This window comes from Oxyura jamaicensis, chromosome 4, assembly GCF_011077185.1.
Source record: "Oxyura jamaicensis isolate SHBP4307 breed ruddy duck chromosome 4, BPBGC_Ojam_1.0, whole genome shotgun sequence".
Lineage (NCBI taxonomy): Eukaryota > Metazoa > Chordata > Aves > Anseriformes > Anatidae > Oxyura > Oxyura jamaicensis.
Window position 1 is genome coordinate 22869111 of NC_048896.1, and position 18528 is coordinate 22887638.

At 49.4% G+C, this 18528-nt stretch overlaps 1 protein-coding gene across 2 annotated transcripts; it reads right to left on the bottom strand.

The window, feature by feature from the left end:
• Positions 1 to 2998: 2998 nt before the first annotated feature.
• Positions 2999 to 18205, bottom strand: LOC118165826 (16 kDa beta-galactoside-binding lectin). Of its 2 annotated transcripts, none has more exons than XM_035324157.1 (4): positions 18162 to 18205; positions 4030 to 4109; positions 3699 to 3870; positions 2999 to 3206 (listed from the first exon to the last, which is right to left on the bottom strand). In XM_035324157.1, the coding sequence occupies exons 1-4, from the start codon at positions 18171 to 18173 to the stop codon at positions 3063 to 3065; spliced, it is 408 nt and encodes a 135-aa protein (XP_035180048.1). In that variant the 5' UTR covers positions 18174 to 18205; the 3' UTR covers positions 2999 to 3062. The 2 variants fall into 2 exon arrangements, with proteins under 2 accessions (XP_035180048.1, XP_035180050.1); XM_035324159.1 differs by lacking the exon at positions 18162 to 18205 and adding an exon at positions 5500 to 5653.
• Positions 18206 to 18528: the final 323 nt, after the last annotated feature.

The window sequence follows — 18528 nt, forward strand, 5'->3', positions numbered from 1 at the left end:
CCTTTTCTTAAGTGTGAGTTGATAATATACAACACAGTTTGTGTTCATATTGTCATAGCCTTACAGCTGCTTTCCAGGGTCTTTCCATTATGCCTCCCCATGATGCTATAAGGCAAGAAAGTGCTGCAGCTTTGGTTCCTGGTGAATAACCAAGAATCAAGGCCAACTTGCATGTAGCAAACTTAGAGGATTCAGTACATGCAACCCCTTTAATGGGGATCAGTGCTGTTTTCCTCCCTCTCCTGGTCTCAGTGATCAGGCAACCTGTAGGATCTTGATTTCTTCTGGGAAGTGTTACTGGACTGAAAGACTCTCCACAGATGTGACAAGATTTAAATAGAGGAAACCCACGCCTTTAGGCCATGCTGTCTGAGCTTTTGTGCTCCACCCAAAGCAAGCAGAGCTCAGGTTCCTCCAAAGGATACTGAAAAGCAAAAGTTCACCATGCGTTTCAAGGAGGACATACTTGGCAGGGAACAAGCTCTGTTTTTACATTCACTGTGACCCTCTGTCTGCAGCAGGGCTTAGCATTCTTGCTTTCCTGTTCTCTCTCACAGAGAAGTCTCATCATTACTCTAGGAGCCAGCTAGAGCACTTCATGTTTACTCTGCCTGTTTAACAGTGTCACTTACAGAAACAGGAGTATTCCTAAGTCTGAGACATGGGAGAACAAGACTCAAGAGGCAGGAAGTGCTGGCAAAGGCATGCTTCCTTCCTCCCCTTTCTCCCATTTTGAGGTCTCCTTAGTGGTAGCTGCCAGTGTTAGAAAGCAGGATAAGCCTAATTAACTGTTGTGGAAAGTACAAGGGGAGGGGTAGTCCCCATGAAGGCACTGTTTGGTACTCTGAGCATAGTGGTCAGGACCACATGTGGCTAGCCTGCCTAGAAGTGAGGACTGCCAGCTTAGCAGGCAAAAATGAGATCAACTTTTCTGTTATCAGTGCTGACAGACACATACTTCATCTAACCTGAGTAGCTGGCACAGGCACCTGAACTAACCTCCATATCCCACTGCAACATAAGGGCTTTCTAATCCTTTCTAATAAGGAGAACACCTTATAATTTAGTGTACCTTCAGACGTTAAAACACGGAGAGGGGAACAAGCCAAAAGCCATCTTCTTCCCTCCTACCACAAAGTTTCAATAGCCTTCAAAAAAAAAAAAAAACCTCAAGACTTACTTGACAAGGCAAAGCATGAGCCTTTCTGTGGTTCTGTGTAATGCAGCATACACAGGATAGGAGTTATAAGCACCATTATCTGTGCCTATGTCCAGTTCAGATGAGGTGGTCCTGCAGCATAGGCAGGCTCCCTGCAATGCAGGGAGGCATGTGCCATCTCTACCCACACAGGAGGTGTGTTACAGCAACCCCTTCCCAACACATGCACAGTTGAAACTTCTGCTGAGCCTCTGAGCCCTTTGGCATTCCCCATACCCACATACCCCCGGAGAGACGAGCACCCAGAAAGCCTCCAGCTCATGGGCACTCCACAAGTCCATCACTGTCATTAGCTGCATCAGCTCTGAGGTGAAACCAACATAGCCCCATCTCCACATCTGTGCCCACAAGGTGAGTGGCAAGACACAGCTGTAGCCTGTGCCCTTCTTGCAGAGCTCCAAGAAGGCCTCCATAGCAGGGCTGCCAGACAGCAGAGACAAAAGGGTGTCCATAAGCTGCCTCCAGATCAAGTCACCTCACAGATTCCTTAACTCTACAGCAGCTGCTGCAGTACGGGTCAGGACCGTGCTATTGCCACACAGCACATGTGCTGGCACAATGGCAGCACAACTGCAGCCTGTCAGCCTCCCCATAGAAAGTACTCAAGTGGCTGAAATACTCCACATAGGATTACTCCCCTATCCCAGCAGCTGGCCCAGCTGTTCAGCTGTTCAAAGCAGCTACAGCCCTGGTCCATAGCAGCCCTGCTGTCAGAGATTAGCCAACAGGACTCAAATTCCACCACTTCAGCAGCATTTGGCTAAGGTAGCACCTTGCACCAGCACAGTTGGGGTCAGGAACATCACAGCTGTGACAGCCACAGGGCCTGCCTCACAGCCAAGCAGCCTGCCCAGGCTCCCACTTCACTCAGCAGGCAGGGCTCCATTACCTTTCATCAGGTCCTCAAACACTGCAGCAATCCCAACTCAGTCCCTGTTTTGGCATGGCTAGCAGGCAGCTCAGGAATAGCAGTAGCAGACACACTCCAAGGCATTGCATGAGCAGAGCAAAGAGGTTTTAAGCAGAAGAGACAGTTCACTAATCTTATTTTTATGTGCCTAACTCAAACTACTTGTATTTGGTGCACTCAGGATCCAACAGCTCTAGAACCCATGGTACGTGCCTTGTTACCCATCCCTGTCACCTGGCTGAGCCACCAACCTCATGGTATAGCAAGGAGCTGGTCTCCTGCAGTGTGGAGGCTGCAGTTTGTGAAGCAGCACAAATAGCCTGGATGCTCTATCCAAGACCTGCTCCTAAGCTTTCTATCAGGTCTCACCTTTCACTCCGTGTCTTTTCCCCATGTGTATTTAGCCTGACTTGCCTGCTCTTCTCTGCTGCTCGGGTACACCAGTGCCAGCCTGCAACGTGCCCAGCCATGGAGCATGCTTGTGGAGAGCCAAGCCTTCCATAAGAGCACAAGCCATGCCCCATACCCCTCTCTACTGCCCTGTCCCTGGGGGGAAGAATGGGGCAGAGGTGGCACAAGGCATGCCTGATACACACTTATTTGAACTTCCCTGTCACAGCAGCCTGGCTGGGACCAGCCCGAGTTTGGAAACCATTTACTGCAGCAAACAGGGTTAAGGGAGCATCTACTGCTAAGGTAGCTTGAGTCACAGTAGGTCATGCTTTGCCAGCCATGTGGTCCAGCCCTGTACCAGCTGCAAGGCAGCAGTGTAAATAAGCACGTAAGTGGATACATAACCTTTCCCCCAGTCCACCCCTGTAGCACACACAGGAGCAAGCAAATTAGAGCAGGAAACAGCAGAGAAAGCAGCCATGGCAAGTTTGGGTTTATTTCACTATGCAGGGGGAAAGAAAACCAGACAAGCTATAGCAGTTAGCTAAACTTAATGGCTTTGACTTTAAAGTCACCCTCCACAGCCAGGTATTGAATTTTCTCCATGCCCAGCCGATTGGGAAACTCAAACTCCACTTCAGGCAGCTTCACCTTTACCTCTGTTGCATCGAAGGAGATACAGATCTGTAGAGAACCACAAAAAGGAAGGCTAATGCATCACTGGTCACAAGCCAGGCTCCCCACTCCCTCCGGGCTGGGTGCAGGACAGTTGAGGTGGCCACTGGTGGTCAAGGCCATGCCCAGCAGCTCAGCCCCCTCCCTGCCCAGCAGAGCTGTGGAGAAGAAGCTAGTTTGCTCTGCCTGAGGTCAGGTCTAAGCTTCTGCAACAGAGGAATAAGATAAGCCCAGTCTCAATCAGGTCAGTGTTTTAATTGCCCTTGCTCATGTACCTTGCAAAACAGGGCCAGAGTGGGACACTTTACATAGCCAAGCTGTTGGGCATTGACTTGGGGCAGGTCCAGTTGGTCAGCTTCAGCAGCAAGACTCTTCCCCTGCTGCCTAATTCCCTTTCCACACCTGCCCATTCTCCACCACTGGGGGAACCTGGCAGCATTAAGCGCCCTAAGCCCATCAGTGCCCCGTGCCAGGGCCTTGCACAGACCCCAGGAGCCTCACCTCAATCTTGTCACCATGCTGGAAGGGGAAGTCAGTCTTCCTGTCCTCCTCACCCCACGTGCCATCCTCCTTTGAATTGCACACAATAGTGTTGACATCCCCATGGCAGTCGAAGCGAGGGTTGAAGTGCAGCATGAGGGTGCTGCTGTCCTTCCCTACATTCACAGCAAACCTGGGGAGACAGAGGCAGCGCCAAGGCGATGCTCCAGCCACCCTGTGTCAACAAGCTGAACCCAGCAGGAGCTCCATTACCCCCAGCAAGGGTAGGAGCCTCCTGGACTGCAGCCCCCCTGCAGTGCCTCATCAAGCCACCTGCTGTCTCCTCACTCACCCTTTGGCATCAGACAGGATCTTCCCTTTGACCTTGATGCACTCTCCAGGCTCGACATCCAGCTGAGTAACAACCAGTCCCTGGGGGGCCAAATGGCAGGAGTTAGTCTGTCCTAAAGCAAGCCTTCCAGCCCTGCCTGGGCCAAGGCACAAGCCAGGTCTGGCAGACCCAAGGGCATCTGCAGTTTAGTGCTAGGGCAGAGATTGAGTCAGCCCAGCCACCTTCACCAGGGAGTCCAGGCTCACATCCACCTGATGCGTCCACCACCCCTCTGAGCACCACAAGCTGACAGTGAGGTGCTCATCCCAGAGCAGCAAGGTCAGGGGGTGATTTAGCAGTTGTTTTGCGACTGCTACAAAAGATATCCCCGCAAGCAAGCTTGCGCCTTGAAGTCAGCAGCAGGCACTAGCACATGTTTAACAGCAGTTACACAGCTTTTATAACACGACATGTTTACCTCTCCCTAGGCATGTCTCCAGCCTACAGGGGCTACCAAAAACAGTTTGGGCACTTGACTTAGAGCTGCATGCTGAAAGAGAGGGGGCGGTGGAGCCACTTGTAGCTGCCGCCCACTAAAGTGGAACACCCCCAGGGAAGCTCTCATGGGGCAGAGAAGGGCTTGTTCCTATCCTCAGAGCCACATTATTCAGTCCCCAAGCCTCACACCTCACAAGTAGGGCTCAACATCCCCCAGCCTCCCTCACCTAAGAGGAAGAAGCTGTTTGGTGAGGTTCGACATAACTCAAGCTATGCTTTGGTACCTGTGCTTCCAGGCCTAGGTGCAATAACGCTGAGCTGCACTTAGCGACATGGCAGATAAGGCAGGGAGACAACTTCAGGCTGGTCCCATTGCTCACCTGGGCTACTGCTCCAGTACCCAGAGCCCCCTCAGACAGCCACCCAGCCCTAACGGTGCTCAGCCTCATGTCTGCTCCCTGTTCAGTCCCTGCTGAGGTCAGATCCCTGCAGCCGCTAAGCTGCTTATTGCTGTGGCACTAACACTGCCTTCTGGCTCTGTTTCTAGGGCCCTACAGGCACACAGCCTCAGTGCAGAGCAGGGAACAGACCTTTGGAGGAAAAGGGAGCTCAGGGCACAGTCAGCACATACTGCTGTCCTTCTTTCCTCTGCTTCCGCTATGTTGTTAGCCCCATCCTGTATTTTTTTTCAGAAGGAAAATAAGGAGTTTAACGGAGAAAGGGCATTCAAACTGGTCCCAAAACTTTAGAGCACTCAAAGATATAAGCATGCATTAAAACAGCTTTCCCACTTCAATAGCATGCCAGAGAAGAGGAGGAAAAGAAAAACGTCTGGTCAACCCTAACTGTTCCTCCCACAGCCACATATCAGTCGAGCATTTCCTCTCTGCTAACCCTTTTCCTCTCCTACCTTTGGCACCAAGCCCAAAACCCGCAGGCAGGCAAACCCTAGTCCTGCTTGGCGCACCAGTCCGACTTGAAGAGGGCACTCACTTGCTCCATGCTGCAGATCCCAGCCCCACCAGGCAGGACACCCCCGAGCCCCTGCTCCACAGCCCAGCGTGACTCAGCACTCGGCTCCAGCAGCTTAAATCACTCGGGCAGGACCATCACATGATGGAGGGGGGGCGAAGAAGGGGATCAGTTGCAGCTGTTTGGAAGCTGGAGCTTTCCCAGCCATTTAAAGTGGGCAGCGGGAGATCTCTATTGATATTGTTCTTTGTGGGCAGGATGTGTGTGATTTTTTAAAGCTAGCGATTGTTTGCTTCTGCGTGATCCTAGAAATCCTTACTGTAAGCTCTTCTAGCTGCTAGGCAGTGTATGTTGGCTCGCAGCCCGAGTGTGGCTCTGTGCCTACAGCGAGGTGGCTGCTTTTTGTTAAGTGATCCCTGCCTAAAATCAGGGCTGGAGTCCTCATGTTGCTGCTGCAAAGCGACTGCCTCTCGGAATATGTGTGTACTCACCCTCTCAGCCTGGCCTCGTGCTTGCAAAGAGACCGGGCTGTTGGGAGCCCCAGGGTATGAAACATTACTGCTTACAGTACAATAAAACCCAGTGGTTTGTGGTGTTCAGTGCCAGTGCTTAAAAAGTGCCTGAAAGTTAAGGCTGTTGGTGTGAGGCACTACCAGATGTGAGAATTCAGGCTGCAGCTTTTGAAAAGTAGCATGATCTCGCTGGATCGATTCCAGTCTCAGACTCCAAAGGGAAAAGAGAAATGCTTTTTTGGCGGACAAAGAAGTTGGGCAGGGTTGACTGCAAGCAGCGAGAAAGGAGGCTGTTTTCCCAGCTGGTCCCTAACTCCTGCTGTTCACCTTTGCTGCATCCCTTACAAGCACACTGTCCCTGCCCCGAGGGGCTTTGCAGAGCAGGGAGGGGAAGCTGGGAGCAGCAGTGGTGCTATGCGGGTCTGCGTGGCCAGGTCAGCTGAGTGCCACGTGTAGCTTTGGATTAGCCTTAGCAGGGTCCTCAGGCCTCTGTGCCTCAGTTTCCCTCACGCATGGAGGGACACTAATTACTTGCAGCTTCACAGCTCCACAGCTTGGGTCGGAGCTGCTGTGTAAATGCAGCACGGTACTTGTTGGTTAAGCCTTGACTGGCCTGTGAGATACAAATCTGCAGATAACATTAGGGTGGGCTGTGTGGGGCGGTTTATGACACCGAGTACAGGAATTTATGGCTAGGTAGCAGAAGGAGACATGCTGCCACGCAGGAGGCTGCTGATGCTGCAGCAGACCATGCTTGCTTTTACATGAACAGCATCCTGACTCCTGACACCATCCTTCACTCCAGCTCCCCCCAACACCCATTTCTGAACATTCCCGAGGCATTTCTGCATCCCATGTGCTTCCGGGCGAATCAAAGCCGAGCTGCATTTGAACTAGAAAGTCACAGGTCTGAATTGGAGCCCTGTGACTGGGGTGTATGAAAAAAGGCAAAATGCTGACTAAAAGTACTGGTGGGAAAATCCCACATGTCCTTTGGCATCCAACTCACTCCCTGGCCATGACACGTGTACACGAGGGCCACGCTGAAGCCAGGAATCAGCTGCAGGAGCAGACCCAGTGCCCATAGCAAATGCCACCAGGAGCAGCCCCCAGCACGGGCAGCATGGAGAAACCCCAAGAAATTCCACCTTAAGTTTGCCCCTGTCTCTGGCACGATGTTAATGGGGATCATGTGTTAGAGGCTTTAGTCGCAGTTGTTCCCCTGTTTGCTGCCACGTGTGAGGGGTTGAGCAAATTCTGTTTGGTCGGTTGGGTTTTTGTGTTTGTTTTCCATTCAGCTCTGCAAAACCCCTGGAGATTTCTCCTTCTGTCAGTGCTGCAGTATTTTTTCTGGCGGCAGAGCTGCTGCCAAGTTGGGTTGTAGTGTTGGGGCCACACAGTGCCATAGTGTTGTGCACCCCAACTCCCTTTCCAAAACGCACATTTCTCATGGGCTGCTTTTTTTGCCTGCTTTCTCCTCCTCCCACCCTTTTGTTCAGACAGAGAGCTATCTGTCTAATAACACACAGGAGACCACACTGTTTGTTTTCCTTGAGTGCTCCGCACTGGCAGCCAAGCTGCATTAGCAGCAAACCCTCTGGTCTTGCCCTTGATTTACAGCACTCCCGGTCTTAGGTCCTGTAAAATCAGCAGTGTTTAGTCTCAGGCAGCAGTGCCAAGATGCCAAACCGCCTTCCTTTATTCCAAGGGAAAAGGCAACAGAGGGGAGGCAGAAGAAGGGACGTCTTCCCTTTTGCAGCCTCCAGCAGGAAAAAGTGGGAGAAGCTTCCCCAGTGTGTCTCCTTCCCTTCCAGGGAGTTTGTAGAGGGCGACAGGCTGCAAAGCAAGACCACACTGCCCAGCCTCATCCCACGAAGGGCAGGAGCTGGGATGCGGAGGACAGTCGGTGCTCGTTCTGTCTGGCTCCCAACACAAGTAGTAACTCTGAGGACCTGCAGCCTGACGTGCTTTCCAGGAGGTCGTGCACCTGCCAGGCAGCTCTGGCAGAGGCAGGGAGAGTCTTATCTTGCTCTTCCAGAGGGTGATGCCCAGGGGAATTTTCCCCAGGGGTTAGTTAAGGGTGCTCTTGCAGCACCTGGCTCTGAGGGCTCACTCTTGAGGAGGCCTGCCCAGCACCAGGTCCCCAGCCCAAACACTTAGTTTCTCTCTCAATTTGCACAAACTGGAGGAAGACAACCAGCCAGTCTGATTTTCTCATAACAGTCCCCAGAAATGCCCCAGATTTGCTTTTAAAAATATAAATGCCAAGCAGATGTAATGTGCTGATCATTGCTCTTTTTAATCTTCTGCAAGAGAAGGTACACCCTAGCCCTTGGCAAGTCTTATCTCTGGTAATGACTCCTGTCACTAGAAATGACATGCTACAGGAGAGCTCTGATTTGGGGAGGGCTGAGCACACACCTCTGCTGCTGGCTCTCTCATGAATGCTGTGGCCATTCTCATCGTTCAGAACCTGCTGCCTCATTTTCCAGGCAGCACGTAGAGGGGAGCCTGGCCCAGAGCAGGGAAGGGACCCCCGCTTTTCCATAGTAGGGCATAGTAGGTACCAGGAGGAGCAGTTCTACTCGCTGGCAGGGCCTGCAGAGCCAGCACAGGGAAAGCTGCTCCTACCAGCAGAAATACTCACACTAGGGTCACTTCTGCTGGCCAGGGCAGGACAAGAAACTGCCCCAGTACATTTTCACTAGGGCAAGGATTAGACCAGGGAAACAAGAAGCACTCCTCGCTTTTCTAGTGAGCCAAAGCCTACATTGCTCCGTGGCCCAGTTCATTGAGTACAGACAGCTCCTGCCTCTTGTGCTTTCCTTAGCGAAGATCTGTGTCAGTGTCTGGATGGGATCTTGGCCTCAGCAACAACCCCTGGTTTCTCTTGCAACCTACATCATTTTGCTAGAATGAAAACTGTTTCTACAAGGCTGTTACCTACTTTAAGGCTACCTGGGCACTTCCATGTAATCATCTGCTACTGCTGTTGGTCTGATTCTTCCTGGTTTTCCTTTAGCAAGTTAGTTTGGATCTCCTCGCAGAAGTTTGTGCCTTTTTGCCGGTTAAGTGCTCCTAAACCCTGAAGAGTTTTAATGCGCAGTTTCTCTGGACCTATTGCACCAAAGACCCCTTACACAGCTGGCTACAACACTGACACCACCATGGTGTCCCCGGCTCTGTGCTATCCACAGGGAGAGCTTCGAGGCTGGCCTGGAGACCAGAAAGGAAATGGACCCCTCCCCACACCCCACAAGGGAAATCCTTTAGGCTGCTCTGGAAAAGACCAAGCATGACTTGGGAGCCAGAGCCCAATCTAGCAGGAGGCTGGGAGACCCTCCCAGCTCCTGTGGGCACTGAGCCTCCCCAGGCACCGTTTCAGAGGGAAATTTGTGCCACAAAGAGGGTCTGCAGGCCCAGGTCATTTGGGATGCTCGCTGGGGTTGCATGGCCACATACCACTACAGCATTTTTATCCCAGAGCATTTCCTGATTTCAGCTTCCCCTTTATTAAAAAGGAAGCACCTCTATTCTAAGTTAATTAGAAAGTTAATTATAAAGAACTTCTTGCACCATCTCACTGAGCAATGAAAGGAGTTTGCTGATCCCCTCAGTGGGATTTAAAGTAAGCCTCATCATTTTTATATCCCTCATTAACACTGACCCAAGCCGACAATGCCCGTGTTTCTTCTCTCTGGGGAGCAGGTTCAATGGGAGCAAATTGCTAGCTGCCCAGGAGAACTGGGGCTTCGTTATTTTGAGTTTCTCTCACTCTTGCATATCCCCATACTCCATAAATTTGCAGGTGGCAAACACCTCCTCATCGTCTATTTCTGCATCTCTAAGGAGCTGTTTAGGCTTGCCTATTTGATATCCCCACTACTCTCAACTTACTTATGAAAGCAGCACAGTTAGACCACCCCTCCTCCCCCTTTCTTACCACTTTAGTGTCTGAGGTGCACACCACCTGGGACAGATCTGCCAGCCCCTCTCCAACTGTGTATTTTCTAGAGGTCTGACAACTCTGGCAATTTGTGGTACTTATTTACAACATTACCTTCACATGTATGACAGCTACGATCACATCGCAAACTTCTGCAACAGGGAGCACACACTCTGAAACACTTTTCCCTGGGATACTTCAGCAGCGCTTCCCTGACATGATATATTCGTGTGGTCTAGCTCCAGACAAGATGGCTTTAATTTGTAACTCATGATCACCTGCAAGGTGGCTTGGTGAGGGGAGACAGGCCTCCCCTGTCCTTAGGCAGCTGAATTAAATGTGTACAGGCCTTGAACTTGTTTACAAACACGCGAGATGTGAGGACAGCTGGAAGGAGTGCACCGGCATTCCCCTCCCTGAGGTGCTCGGGCAGCAGAGCTTGTTAGCTGGGTCTGGACCCTATAGGACTGGAAGAAGATTACAAGCAACAAAACCTGTCCCAGTTAAAGCTAAAAGAAGGGTGTCTTGGTGGAGAGGGATCACCATGGGAGCATGCCTTCTGGGCAGCTTTCATCTTGTGCAGCTCTGGTGGCTGCACACAGGTTGGGGGCTAGCCTCATTCACAAGTTAACTTCCACTGCTCAGTGCCATCCATAAAGCTGAAGTTCCTGGGCTTTAGCAGTAAACCTGGGCTGCTTTTCTTAAAGCTTATTGTAGATCTGCTTGATTCCAGGCCAAAGGACTAGATCTGTACCAGCTAAGAGTTGAAGAACTGTCTGTATCAACTCATGTGGCAGGTGACAGGTCCATGGTACAGACACTGCCAGGCCTTCTTGTCCTCAAGTTGTCTGGAGAGGTGCAGGGGAACCTGGGCAAGTGTAACATGGATTGTTGGTAAAAAAGCAATGGCAAAATCAACCTCCCCAGCTTCCCAATATATATGATTAAGGCAGTACAAACTGTCTTTGCTTTCCCTCAGCAGCTCAGAAAAGTGATGTCTGTTGGTGCTTTTATTTCTCCTTTCTACTGTTTTCTAAAGCTTAGTTTTCTTTGTGTCCATCTACACAAAACCTGCAAGGCAGAAGTGTCCCTAGTACTGAAGGACCCTGAAATAGTTTTGTTTGGAACTTAGCTCAAATCAGAGGAGAAAAATACCTCACACTGACTTGGGATAGAGTGGGACTTGGCCTTCTGCATTGGTCCTCTGTCCACTAAAGCATGTCAGCAACCTTAAGCTGGACTCATTTAGCAGAGCTCTCTAGCCTGTCACATAGCACGTACAACATGCCAGGATGGTTTAGAAACTGAAACCATCTGGAGTTCTTTCCCCACAAAGGCATTTCTGTGCCAGAACTGGTCTTCTTTGAGCCACCCACACAGTGAGAAAGGATTTTATTAAAGCTGGCTCAAATTTTTCAAATTCAAGTTTTAGGCAGAAAAAAAATATGTCAATCAGTATTTGAAAAATGCCTTGGAAAGAACAAGTTGATTACAAAATGTAGCAACAAACTTTGAATAAGCACTAACCCTCTCCATTATCCCCAAGATACTAAAATGCCTTCAAAATGGGGTGAAGCCTCCCTGGGGTGAAGCTTCTTCCTTTCCTGCCCTCTTCTCCATTGCTACATGTTTTCCAAGCAGATTTAGAGTTTACCTGAAATAAATCTTGTGTCACGAGGGCCTCCCGTGCTTCAAAAACAAGCTTTGACCTTCTCTGTGTATTGAAGTGCAACAACCAAAGATATACTCAGGTATAAGACCAACGTTATTGGATCCCTTTAGTACAATGGTTTTATCAGCTGATTGCTAAATCAAATTAATGCAGGGAAGCATTCTAAGAAGAGCTATAAAACCTACGATTGACGTTATAAAATACTGTCGATATTTTGCTACATAATGGCTTACAGTTTGGGAGCACGAACCCTCTGCAGCCACACTGCAGCTCCCTGAGAACAGAGAGCTGCTGGGGGTGGCTGTCACACAGGGCACTGCCCCAAGAAACAAGATGTTTAAACAGGAATGATTTGGGGATTCTGGCAAGAAGCCATGACACTCAGGAGGTCATAAAAAAGGCTGACTATAAGTTTTATTTGGAGGTCATCTGAAAGCAGTGATTAAAACCACCAAGGCAACATGGGGACTTCTTCATGGAAGAGCAACCCTCCCCTGACCCGTACCAGAGTGAATCCCATATGGCTTTCTGGCAGTGACACGTGTCACCCAGGCACCTCGGCCAACATCCCCTCACAGCTGTTCTAAGCTGGCGGCTGCTCCTGCCATTTGTATGAGGCTGGAGGCAGCAGTGCTGATACAGTAGGCAGAAGACAAGACAGTGACACCCAGATAAAATGCCTGGGAAGCACCCTCGAAACACAAAGTGTCCATGCCAGGGTGCTCCGTGGCCAGCAAGCATCTCTCCAGAAGCAAGAGCAGGAAGACTGGCTGTTCCAGCTGCCGTGTGGTTATGAGGTCTGTGGTGGATGCCAGCCCCTCACTGGTGTCTGTGGGTTGTTGTTCTCCAGGCAGCTTCTCCCAGCAGAGCGAGCACCAGCGCATCAGCACTTGATGAGTTGCAGTGGGTGCCAGGGGCCATGTGGGAAGAGGAACAGAGAAACATTAAGACAGCACATCACCCTCCTCTGCACAGGACTAACAGTAAGGGCTACTAATACTCCTTGCAGTGAACACAAGCACCAGAGCTAGCAGATATTTTGGGCTACTGCTTTGGTGCCTGAGCCCAGGAATCTCATTGCAAAGCTAGGCTTGGACCCAGGTGAGAGGCAGAACCACCAACACAGAGCTGGACAGCTGCAGCAGCACAGGCCTAAGGACACTGTGCTGGGTTGGGGGTGGTGTTAGGGTTAGGGTTAGAGAATGCCAGGTTGGGTAACTTAACATGCAGCACACGTCTTCAGCCATTCCACAGCTGTCATCAGCCCAGGTAGCTGCTGGACCTTTTTATGGAAAGGCACCAAGTTGGCTCAGGCTGTAAATCAGTATCAAAGGCAGGCAGATCATTTGGTTGTCTTCCATTATTGATGACAGGCCATTTCTCGGGTGACAGCTGAAGAATAAAGGCAGTTAGAAATACATATGCACAAAAAGACCTTGAGAAATGTACTTGCAAGTGGTAGTTCAACAAACTCTGGTAGCAAGAATGTCATTACTGAGCACCGTGAGCAGATCAGAAACCCTGCTCCTAAATCCCCCTTGGGCTGCTGTGATGTTGCTTGGAGCTTTTGGGTGGGTCCCTAAAGAAACTGGCCACAGCATGATGAGATGAAGCAGTGGAGATCCCTGAGCTCTGTAGGATGCAAGGAAAAAGGAGGGCAGACAGGATTTCTCACACCAACAGGAAATAGGAAATTGGGAGAGGGCGAGTTGTGCGAGAGCCTCAGCCGTGACTCATGGCATGGGTTGCACCATGCCCCCGAGTGTGAGAGCAGAACAACTTAATGCAGCCACCACCACATTAGTCAGCAAGAGGTGGCAGACTCCACCAAGGCATGCTCTGAGACACTGCCCTCGCTGGCATGTAGGAGCTGGCAGCACCCTGTGCTACCCACTGGAGGAGCAGCCAGCTGTCTGAAAGAGGTTGCCAGCACATAACCCCCCAGCAGCTCCAGAAGCATCAGGCCAAGGATAAAAAAGCATCACACCTGTGAAAATTCAGGTGATAGCAGAACCCAGGGCAAGCACCATTAACTACATCCACCCTTCCCCTTGGCCACCAGCAGGAGGAAGGGGGCCCGTCTAGATGCTGCATCTGTGTGCAGGGGTGTTTTGTCACCCCCGTGCCAGGAAGGGCCCCAGCAGCTACAAAGCCATCCAACCTGAAATCAGTAGGTGAGCGCTGTCAGGAAGAGTGGGCTTGGCGTGAGGAAGCAACCAGAAACCAAGGGAGAAACCAACGAGAAACTGCAAACTGTTTCCTTAACTCACCTACTCAGTGTTTGTAAAGCAAAAGAAAAAAAACACAAATGCAATGCAATGCCTGAACAGAAAGATGAAGGTTTTCCTCCAGCATGCCATTCAGCTGATGACTAAACCAGCTCCATGGTTTATGCAAAGCAAAATGGGTACGTTCCCTTGTCTGTGCCCAGCCGTGTCTCTACCTGAAGGCAGTGCTGCCAGGCTTGCTGACCTCCTCTGGATGGTCGGTCTTTATTAAAGCCACTTACCCAGGAGCTGCCCTGCCTTGGGAAGAGCATTTCCCTGCCTTTTTTTTTTTTTTTTAAAATAATCATTTAAGCCGCATCTACTGGTAGAGATATATAACTTTGTACAGTGCCATGCAGTTGCTCGTCTTTTTCTGGAAACAGATGTGTTTTAACATATACATACTATGTGTTATGAAACAAAGTTTCTCATCCCCCCCTTCCTGGAAGAGGCTTTATACATAGGAATTTCTGAGAGTTTTGTCAGCTTCTTGTGCTTGCGGCAAACTGGTGTCTCCTGCCTGGCACAGGTCTTGTCTTTGCCTTTGTAGTGGAGTGAGCAGAACTGAGATGGGAGAGCAAATACAAGATATCATGTTTGTGCCATATGAACCTCCAGAAAAAAAAAAAAAAAAAAAAAAAAAAAAAAAAAAAAGTTAAATCAAGATTTAAGCTTCACCTTTGCTGTCACTAATTTTGTGACTCATGCACAGAGCTGAAACCCAGCTGAAGTATTTTAATGCAAGAGACTATCCAGGTAGGGAAAGAGTAAAAAGCCCCTACAAAAAAAGAGAAAAGCCCCAAGGAGGCCAAAGCTACAAAAGGGAAGCTAGTGGTGGAGTACAAGGCGGGCAACACTGCTGCCCCTGAGCTCTGCACAGCCCCTGCACAGCCCCTGCAGGGGGGAGCAGCAGCCTTCATACTTGGGTTCACTGAGGCATGTTGTGCTCTGAAGGCCCCTCTCCCCTCCCCTGCCCCACCTGGCTCCGAGGACAAGCCCTGCCCTCCTCCTTATCAGCTCCCCATTTTGTTCGAGGGCCAGCAAAAGACTCAAACCCAAGGACCCGTGCTGGCTGCTGGTGGGCAAGGGCAGGATGCCAGAACAGCAAGGGTGCCATCGGCCCCCCAGACAATGGCTGCAGCCCCACGCACACATCTACCTCTGATGAATGAATAGCCCGAATCCTCGCACTGCAGATACTGTCCCAGTGCAGTGAGAAACAGGGGAGATAAGGAGGGTGAAGTGCTTGTTGGTGGAGGGAGCCCAGCTCCGCATCCCTGTGACAACACCACACTCCCCAATAAGTGTTTTCTGTGCTTGCTGCAAGCGAGCGTCAAGACCTTCCCCTTTCCCCTAAGCAATGCTTTCTGTTTACCCATTGGCATGCAACTGCCATGCGGACTTTGGACAACCTGTGATAACATCCACTCTGTGCTTGGCTGTGCAAAGCTATTTGTCACCCGCTGAGTTACAGGAACCTGGGTGTGGGGCACTGCTGCAAATTCTTCTGGCTCCCACTTCTACTAAAATACTCTGGGCTACCTCTGGTACAACAAAACACCTTTGCTGTTATCACATCCATTAGTTTATTCCTCAAGGCCGTAGCTGTGCCTAGGAGAACTGAAAGAAAAGACTTCAACCCATACCCAACTTGACAGAGGCCTAGCAGCAAGCGGCAGCTGCGGTGCCACATCTTGAGCGACCATGGTCACTGCTTCCCACATCGGCATTACAGACACGAACTAAGGACCAGCCACCACAGACTGACGTGTTTGTGTGGAGGAACTTGTGATGGGTTTGATGGTTGCTTCCTTCACAGCAGCAACCGTGACACTAAGAAAGCCATGGTTTTAAGTAGCCAGCTTACATCCACGTGAACCAACACGGTGCACCTGCCCAGCAAACACCAGAGGCAAGAGCATGGGAAGTCTGTATCAGAACAGTATGGTACGTGTTGTTTTGTGTTCCCCTTCAATGCCATCAGGGCTGAAGAGATGCTAACAATCCCAATAAAGGTATATTACATAAATAAATACACCTTTTCTTGCTTTGCTTGCTCTTTATGAGCAGGCTGTACAGGAGGGCAGTTATGAGCCCTGGCACACATTAGGATCATAGGTGCCCTAGCTTTGCATAGCTCCAATACAGATTTTTAAGTACCCTGCCCTTTGAATTATTTAAACTCTCCAGAACCAGGTTTGCCCCACCAGGTCAGGCTGTCTGCTCTGGTGAAGGGAGCGCAGCCTTCACAAGATATTCCATCTTTAAAGACAGGCTATTGCCTTGGCACTTGCTGCGGTGGGTGAGGCAGGTAACTGGTGCCTCAGCACCTGGTAGCACCCAGTGCACCCAGACACTCAGCTACATAAGGCTCTGACCTCTCTACCAGATCTGGCTAACACTGAAGTTGTGCAAGTGCATTATTTTTCCTATCCAACACCTCCTAAAACAGGTTGCTTTTTTGTATCTTTTTCCTGTGCTTTCTTTTCCCTTTCCCTCCCTCTGAGGACTAAGATACTCTTCTGCTTTTTACAACCCTTTTCTTGTAGTCAGCAATAACATTCTCTGTTCCAACAGTTTCCTACCTCTCCCCCATATCCATTTTACACTCTCCCTACAAAAAGATAAAGTCCCTTTTATTTTAAAATCTGCATAACTAAGACACAACCATGCTTACCTAACTGCAAAATGATGCCAATGAAATCTTTTTTTTTTTTTTTTTTTTTTCCTCTCCTTTCTTGCTAATTCCCCTTCCTGCTGCTGCTCTCTAGGCAAACTACAAGACCTCGGAAAGCAAACCCTGCAAAGGGTAGGAATGAAGCCTTCCCAGCCTCCTTTTAAGCAGACTATACCCACTGCTGAGGCTATACAAGGGGATAGGTACTATTATTTTGTTCAGGTTTGGGGCTTATACATGTGACTGGGGACATGCAGATCAGAGAAGAATATCCTTAGATAGTCTTAGACACTTTTGAGGTGGAAATGTTGTTGTTTACTCTGCTTTGTGTTTTTTGTTTTGTTTTGTTTTTATTGTTAAAGATGTTTATTTTGAGCTAATTTTTTAAAAAATTATTTCTCTTTTTTAGTTCAGATAAGTTCTTTGGATAGTTTTCCTGAACGTATCATTATGAAATGTTTCCGCTACATCCGTTTAGGCTGATATCTCTAAGTATTTCCCTGCTGACTGTAAAACAAATCTACTTGTTTGTCTGCTTACATAGCTTACGTTGGGGATAAAGGGTACTGTTTTGACTAAACTGAGAATTCAACTTCCAATGCTTTGCAAGTGCAACTTAGCTTCCAGAGACACTATTTTTTCCTCTGAAGGGCTAACAACTCTGATTTTAATGGGGGTATTTACTGCAGAAAATTCCACAGTTAATTGTTTTTTCCTTCTTGCAAAGCCCACCCTGCTAACCCACCACCTGGTTCTACTTGCAGTACATGTTGTTATCAGAAATGCTAACTTTAACAAGATTTAATAGCAATCGGGCTTGTCTCATTACTTGTTTAAAATCTGCAAGACGTTCATCTCACTCTGGTGTTGCATATAAAAAATTTAAACCCATTGGCATTTGTCACAGTAGAACAAAGTAGATCTTGTGAGATGGATTCCTGGATGTGTGCATTTTTAACTGCAAATTCCCTTCCTTGCTGCTTCAGAAAGGTGCTGTGGTACAAAGCGTGTCCTGGCCATTAATTTAAGTTACCGGCATTCTGCTGTGCTGCTTATCTGCTTTGCCAAAGAATGCCTTTTAATTGCATAAAAGTCTTCTGGGGTGCATGAGCTGAGGTGCAACAACTGCTCTTGTATTCAGCCCTTGTCCGGGGGCTTGTTTAAAAGCAAAAAATCAACCACCCTGAAGCATGGTAGCTTGTTACCAGCTTGCTGCTCTTTGATTGGAAAGCTTCACATGTGTTTGGTGTGTTTGTAGATGGGAAGCTCCCTCAGAGCTGGAGAGCTTTCATTTTCTGGCTGGGAGGAGCTTCATATCTTCAAGGAATGGCTCTGCCATAAAATGTGACTCAACTTGAGGTTTACCCCACTCAGCATAAATGATTACTGGTTTAAATGCTAGCCTTGCACACTCTTGGGGCTTGAGAAGTCATTCCACCAAGCTAAAATGATGAAGACCCTGTGAGCAAAGGACAGTTTGTGACTAACAAAGGCTTGATAGCTGAGCAGTCACGTCGGACTGCCAGCTCACCTGTGCAACTTGTGTTAGTAAAGGCTGCAGCATGAATCTAATCAGAGTCACACTCTGGAAACATAAGTGGGATCTTACCAGAAGCTCCATGAATCAGGTCAATGTCCAGCTTTGCTGTGCTGTCTGCTTTTAGCAATCCCAGGAGCGGGTATGGCAGCACGCAGCCCTGCAGCAGGGAGGTGACAAGAAGAGGGGGTATTGCACTTTCAGGGTTACCTGCTTGCTAACTTTGTAAGACCCAGGGTTTTACAAGTATGGGGTGGGCAAAGGCTACTGAGTGAATGCCCCCCCTCCCCATGAAGGACAAGGCTCTCAGAGTTCAAAGCAGATGAGTAGAGATAAGCACTGGAGAGCAGCGGGGTGGACTTTATCATCATCGGCTGTAAAGTGGGAGGTGTGTTTCCAAACATGATGTGAGGAGAGGGCAGAGTCCTGCTGCGCATTA